The sequence below is a fragment of the Microtus pennsylvanicus genome, chromosome 8 (genome assembly GCF_037038515.1).
Source record: "Microtus pennsylvanicus isolate mMicPen1 chromosome 8, mMicPen1.hap1, whole genome shotgun sequence".
Classification (NCBI taxonomy): Eukaryota; Metazoa; Chordata; class Mammalia; order Rodentia; family Cricetidae; genus Microtus; species Microtus pennsylvanicus.
The window spans coordinates 106137488-106145204 of NC_134586.1; the positions used below are offsets into that span (position 1 = coordinate 106137488).

General features: G+C 43.9%; 1 protein-coding gene across 1 annotated transcript; it reads right to left on the reverse strand.

The window, feature by feature from the left end:
* Positions 1-3564: 3564 nt before the first annotated feature.
* LOC142855658 (olfactory receptor 10H2-like) lies at positions 3565-4515 on the reverse strand. Its single transcript, XM_075982115.1, has one exon. The coding sequence runs from the start codon at positions 4513-4515 to the stop codon at positions 3565-3567; it is 951 nt and encodes a 316-aa protein (XP_075838230.1).
* Positions 4516-7717: the final 3202 nt, after the last annotated feature.

The following is a 7717-nucleotide window of genomic DNA, read 5'->3' on the forward strand; positions in this document are numbered from 1 at the left end:
TTCCTTTGGTTGTTCTGATTAAAGAAACAATTGTGCTTCTGCAGATGCTGTCTTCCCTTAGATTCCATCAGTCCCCATCTAACAATATTTAGACAAGAACTTTGGCCTGGCCCGTCCAGGACTCCTAAAAACCCTGAAGGTCACACCTCACAGTTGTTTCAACTAGAGGCAAGAAAGAAAGATGAGATACATGTCCTCCCCAGCTTTGGTTAATGACTTTTTTCTATTGGTTATTGGTTAATGACTTTTCCCAAGAAAAATGTGAGGATCCAGGCACCGTGACCTTACAGATCAAGCCATGTGGATTCCAGTAGACCATAGAGACCTTGGTAGTTGATGGAGGCTGTAACCACTTAATCAGTGTCTCAGACACAATGCAAAGTCGCCAAAAAAAAATACTCAATGAAGTATGTCTCCTTCCATTTTTCTTTCTAAAGAAAGATGTGGATATAAAATATCCTTCCTAGAAAAGCTCATGAAATGAAGCCTGATGTTCAGGGAGGTTCTGGAAACCTTAAGAGGTGGGGATGGCTGAAGGAAGTAGGTTATGTCACAGTTGGGAGAAGGGGTTGGGGAGTTAGAGGTAGGAAATGCCTATTTATCTTGTTCCAGGCCTCTTTCCTTGCTTTTCCATCTCTAAAAGATAGATAGATGATAGATAGATGATAGATAGATAGATAGATAGATAGATGATAGATAATACATAAGTAGATGATAGATACATAAATAAATAGATGATAGATATATACATAGATGACATATTGATAAATAGATACATAGATAGATAATAGATAGTAGATACATAGATGATAGATAGTTATCCTTGGGCTATATTAAGGTTGATGACAGGCACAGCAAGCTTTCAAAGAGACTTCAGTCCCACCAGACAAAGGAACGCTTCCCTTCTCTAAGGTTTCTGTGGGAAAGGACAAACCCAACAGTGTGAGGCAGCAAACTTAATAAGTTAATAAATAGTCTATATGAAATGCCTGTTGTCAACCTGCTTGTGCCTATTGCATGGCACCAAGAAGGAGAGAAAGATCGCACATGTGTGTGCCTGTGCATGTGTGTGTGTGTGTGTGTGTGTGTGTGTTTGTATGTGTGTCTTAATGTGTAGTTCTAACTGGCCTGGAATTCCATAAGTATACCAGGCCTTAAACTCACAGAGATTCCTCTGCCTCTGCCTGCTGGAATTAAAGGCATGTTCCCAAAAGGAAATAAAAAGAAGTAGAAGTGGTCTGTTGATACTATTCAGTTAATGGACTGCTTTGTTCTCAGCCAACTGAAAGAGTGTTGAGTTTGCATCTTGTTATCTAGGTACCCCACAGGGTTACAAAGGCCTTTTAAGATTTAAGGGAAATTCTGCTTTGTCCACAAAGGGCAGGGTGCTAACTGTGACAAAATTCCCAGCAGAACAAATTAAAAGGAGGAGACATTAATTATTGATTGGTTCCAAAGGTTTCAATTCATAGTCTTTGGTTTTTGGATTCTGAGCCCACAGTGGAGGAAAAAAAATTGTGACAGACTCTTACCTCACATTAGGTGGGGAGATAGGAGGGGAGGGAGAGTGAGGAAAAGAGGAGGGAGGGGGAGAGAGATTGACTGCTGTTTGGTAGATCAGGCTACACACATCCTCCAAGTTCTCAACCTCCTCTTGCAGCCACAGTTACAAAAACTGACAGGTTACCTGCCCTGCCCGTGTATCTACCCCCACCAGCAACCTGGAGCAACCAAAGCCCCTGCCTTTGCTGGTATAAATGTAGAGTGGTGCAGACACTGGAAATAATCTGGGAGTTCCTAAACCATTAGACATAGAGTTTGACGCAATCCAACTTCAAGAAAAAGAAAAGCATTCTGAAAAAACAAAAACAACAAAAAAACCAAACTTGCATATGGCCACATACAGCAACATTAACCAAATCAGCAACAATTAGAAATGCTGAAATGCTCATCAATCATTAATGGATGATTAAAATATACTATAGCAATGCAACACGGAAAAAGAACTGACCAAGGAGAACCTTGAAATAGTATTATGGGGAATAAGTAGGTGGGAAAGACTGATTCCTCTTATGGCCTCTCATGTGTGAAATACCTAAGAAATTTGTATAGAGAGTGGGTTGTTGGTATGCACAACTGGAAGATGAGAGAGTTTCAAGAAACAGAAAATGGAGGGAAAAAATGGGGATCTTGAGAAATGAACCAGCCAGTAAAGTCCTTATTGTACAAGCACTTATGTAAAAATAAATAAATAAAAAAAAATAAAATAAAATAAAAACTGGGTGCATTGATACTCTGTTGTTACCCTAGAGCTGTGGGTGGGCAGAGGCCTACAGACCTCAGGAAACTAGCAGAGAGCCTAGTTCATTAGATAATCTCTACACTCCACAAAAGAGCCATTCCCATCTCTAAAAATAAAATGAAAGTGGCAAAAAAAAAAGTCTGAGCAAGTAATAGAAAGGTCTTCTAAGCCTAATGACCTGAGTTTGATCCCTAGAACCCAAAAAGTAAGAGGAGAGAGTAGATTCGCATAACTTGTGCCACGGTTTATAGATGGGCACACACACAAAAATTTAAGTTAAAATTTTGGTTTAAGCTAGGCATGGTGGCGCATGTTTTTAATCACAGCACTTGGGATGTAGAGGCAGATGGATCTCTATGAATTTGAGACCAGCCTTGTCTACAGAGTGGGTTCCAGGACAACAAGGAACATAACAGAAAGATTCTGTCTCAAAAACAATAACAATTTTTTTTGTTGCTGTTGTTGTTTAAGGTGAAGTCAGATTGAGATAGATATCTGGTTTTTTTGTTTTGTTTTGTTTTGGGTTTGGGTTTGGGCTCTTTGGTGGGGAGGGGCTTCAAGACAGGCTTTCTCTGTGTAACCGCTCTGGCTGTCATGGAACTCGCTTTGTAGACCAGGTTGGCCTTGAACTCACAGAGTTCATCTGCCTCTGCCTCCCCAGTGCTGGGATTAAAGGTGTGCACTACCATGCTGGGTTAGATACCATTTTACCCATGTCTCTCACAGGCACTCGTGAATGTGCGTGTACATCCACACACAAATATGTGCACAACAAAACAAATAAACATACACATAGAAAAAGAACTGGGGAACAACTGTTAACAGTATAATTGTCTTTCTTTTAAAATATTTATTTTATTTTTATTTATATTTCTATATATGCATGTGTGTCTATATGAATATATGCCAGTGCCTAGGGAGGCCACAAGAATCTGGAGTACCAGGCAGTTGTGGGTCATTTGACAGTGGGAACTCAACTTTGTTACCACTGGGCAATCTCTCCATCCTGGTTTTCTTTTTAAGTGATGAACATCTTCCTCAAACTAATTGTGTTGATGGTTGCCTAGTTCCAAACATACTAAAACAGGTGAAATGTGCACTCTGATGAGTAAACTACATAGTACATGAACTATATCCCAACAGACATTTTACATCCCAGTAAACACTTAATGAGAACTCATAAACCAAAGAGAAGCTCTATACTTTTACTGGGCATGGGTAAAGTGATGATCCACACCTACCAATTATTCCGTACAGACCACTCAGTTGTTTGAGGAACATAATTTCCTGAGGAAGGCCTTCTTCATGGCATTCTTTAGCTCCTTGTTCCTGAGACTGAAGATGATGGGGCTGAGGAAGGGGGTGAGGACCGTGTAGGTGGTGGCCATGAGAGTATCACCTTCCTCAGAGTGGGGGCCTTTGGGCTTGAGGTAGATGACAGAGGCAAAGCCATAGTGCACAATGACCACCGTGAGGTGGGATGCACAGGTGGAGAAGGCTTTGTGCCGACCCTCTGCTGATGCTATCTTCAGGATGGCAGCCACAATGAGGCCATAGGAGAGGAGGATGAGAAGAAAGCATCCCAGGAGGTATGTGATGCACACCACACCTACACCCAGAGCTACAACTGGCACATTACTTCCACAGGCCAGCTTTAACATAGGGGGCACATGACATAAGAAATGTTGAATCTGATTGGGTCCACAGAAGGGGAGGTGGAAAACGGAGGTTGTCACTATCAGCCCAATAGCTGAGCCTCCAGCCCAGGACCCAGCCACCAAGCAGGCACAGCCCCGAGGGCTCATGAGCACATTGTAGCGCAGTGGGTGACAGATTGCCACATAGCGGTCATAGCCCATGATGGTGAGCAGCAAAGAGTGGGTGAAGCCAAACATAAAGGCGAAGAACATCTGGTTGGCACAGGCCAGGAAGGTGATGGAATGATGGGTGGAAAGCAAGTCAACCAGCATGCGTGGGATGAAGGACAAAGTATAGAGGATCTCAGAGATGGAGAGAATACACAAAAAGAGGTACATGGGCGTGTGGAGACTCCGTTCACTCCAGATGGTGGCCATGATGAGCAGATTTCCCAGCAGTGTGAAGAGGTACATTAGTAGGATCACCACAAAGAAGACAGGCATGAGCTGCTGTGGGAAGTTGGAGAAGCCAATGAAGATGAATTCAGACACTGTGGTATAGTTTGATCCTAGCATCTTGGTTGCACCTGATAGAGCAGGAATTAAAACACATGTTTAGAAGCATGTCATCCCCGAGTGCTGTCAGGGCAGGTTTCCTGGAGAAAGTCGTATACCCATTCAAGTGATCAGTTAAGAGGATATGTTACTCATTGTACATGACTATACTTTCAGAACTTGGAAAGTAGAGGCAGTAAACTCATAAGTTCAAGGGTAACCTGGGCTACATAACAAGACTTTGTAAAACAAAATAAATAATGTGTTGAGGTTTAAATAACATCTTAAGTGATCAGTGTAGATCCTGGCACACTGGGAATTTAATAAACTGTATGAATGATTATTATTTTACATGACTGCTGGTGTTACTGTTAGCAGCCCCACACTCCCTATCCCCTCAACACTTTTCTGCTTTCACTCATATCAAGCTCTCCACTCTTCTCCCTATTTTCACACATCCAAATCCTTCAAGGACTAAGGAGCAGATCTGTCTGACTGGCAGCTTTGCTGGGAAGTCGCCCTTTCACTGAGAGTGGAAGAGGGGTGCAGGTTATGCTTAGTCACAACAGCTCACTAGTTGCATAACACAGGACTGACTGCTCCCATCTCTGAGACATGGAGCAATGAGCAACAATCTGTGAGAATGATGTTGTGGGTTGTGTAACTGAATTGATGAGCTCTAAGTACTGAGCTGTGGTGTGGCGTGACAGCAGCTCCATGGAGCTGCATCCTCTGACTAGCTGAGCCTTCTGCCTCTGGCTTTTTGCCAGTGCTCTTTCCTCTTTGTCCGTGACTTCTGTTACATTATGTTTTGGGGGACTGATTCTCACCATATAGATCTGGAATTTGGCATCTAGTCCAAGCAGACCTGGAACTCCTGATCGCTCTCACAGATGCCCATTGCACACTGACAGCCAAGCTAGTCTTTGCCTCTCCTCTCTCTCTTGATCCCTACCAGGATCTTCCCATCACCAACCTGCTTGATGCAGAACAGTGATTCTTTCTTCTCTGTCCCCAGTGGCATCTGTCACATCTGCCCCAGTTTTCAGGGGGTGGGGTGCAGCTCTCCTCCTCTGTGTCCTAACAGGATCCTTATTCTCTGCTTCCACTGCTGGTTCTTTGTCTTGATGCAAAGCACAGTTACTTTAAATTGCAAGTTGAAGCAAAAGGTGAATGGTTTTAAAAAGGGGGACCATCTGAACAATGTCATTCAGTGATGGAATACAGTACAGATCCTGCAGCAGTGTGAGGACCCTAGAAAATGGGGTACTGTGTGAAAGAACCAGGCAGGGAGGAGCACATAGTGTGTGCTTTTTTTTTGTTTTGAATGATCTCACTAGGTAAGTCCACAGGCAGATTAGTGCCAGGAAATGGGGATAAAGTAGAATGGGCAGTACTTGCTAATGGGTTTTAGTCTGTCAGAATTTAATTTTTAGAATTTCTGTTGTTTTATGGTTTTCTTTGTCTTGAATATGACATTTTCTTTCGTATTAGTAAAATAAAGTCTTGGAAATAATAAATGCCATAGTTACATATCATTGTGAATGCTAATTAAAATGTTTAATTATTTTATTAATATTAAATGTTTCATTCTATACTAAATGAATGACTCAAAAGAATAGAACAACATGACCAAGGTGGAAAGTCTGATGTTAAGTAAAAGAACACAGAAAAGAGGCCATGTGAGTTCTGACTCTGTCCCTAGGAAATGTCCTTCATAGGTAGTGCACAGAGGTGGAAAGCAGATCCCAGGGCTTCAGGGACAGAGGGACAGAAAGGGGGAGTGACTGCTACTGGTACCTCAGAGGTGATGCAAAGGTTTTAAAATCGGATGGAGATAATGGTTGCCTAACACAGTGAGTGCGGTATATACCTCAGTGCTGATGCATTCAGACAGGTGAACTGTACATTGTGGCTTTCACCTCACTTTTAAAAAAAAGCAAAGTGGGAATCTGGAGGTAGTGACATATACCTGAAATCTCAGCACTGGGCATGGGAGGGTGAAGGCAGGAGGATAGGAAATTCCAGTCCTTCCTGGACTACATAGTGAGAGTCCGGGGAGTTGGGGACATGAGAGGGCTTTTGAAGAGAGGAATGGGAGAGAACCAGAGAGCTAGAGAGGACAAGAGAACTAGAGATAGAAAAAAAGTGAAGAAGAGAATAGAGAAGTGGAGAATGAAAGACATGGAGGCAAAAATAGGAGAGAGAATAAGAGAGATAGAGAGGAGGAATTAGACAGAAAAAGAGCTCAGCCCCAGGACACAGCCTCGGAAGGTGGTCGCGGTGGGAGGACTCCCAGAAAGCACTCTTTAGAGCTGTGCAGCCTTGGGAGTGGGAGCGCAGCACCCTTGCCCACACCCCCTCACCCACTTCCCACAAACTGGCCTGTAGACTGTGTTAGCAAACTTAGAACGTTATCAAGATTAGCGTGCACATGAGCTACATAAAAAGCCGAGCTCTTACACAAACAGCAAGGTCTCACCCACCAAGATACATGCACACCTGCCCAGTACCAGCCCCTCCCTTCCTAAGCACTAGGTGCTGCACATAGGCACGCCCACGCAACACAGAGGTTGGTAGCTTAAAGTCCTCTAGTACAAGAGTTACGCTACCATCCGTGCCGAAAAGCCCAAGGTTGTCCAGGGTGCGGGATCCTGGAATAGAAAGTCACACTTGTATGTTGATCTCTGTTTCATACTGGGTCCAAGGGTCACACTCAACCATCCTCATGTTTCCCCAACCGGCAACCCTTATGCTCTAGCTCTTCCAGGAAGGCAACCTGGAAGTCACACACTGACTGGCGACAGCAGGAGCAGCTTTGAGGGGTAGCAGAAGAGATGCTGGACACCCCCTCGCCCAGCTCACTCTGTGAGTTTTATAAGGGGATGGGCAGGCTGAAGGCTGAGCCCTGGCTTTATCCTTGTACTCTTCAGATATTCCTGGCAAAATGCTCTTTAGAGATCACCGGGCAGGATGTGCTCTGAGCTTCTCTAGGTACCCTGGAGATAATCTTAGGCCTCTAGAGCCTTCTTGGTGCCAGGCTTCACTATGAGCAGATCGCAGCTGCTCAAGCAGTCCTGGAACCACCTGTGAAGACCCTTGGTGCCCAGGTCAGACCCCACAAAGAAGACAATTACCTTGCGGACAGAGTGATGAAGCAGGTGGGTGGTTTGGACCACAGAAGAAAGGGGAAAGGGAGGGGCTTGGAATGGGAAGTCTCTTT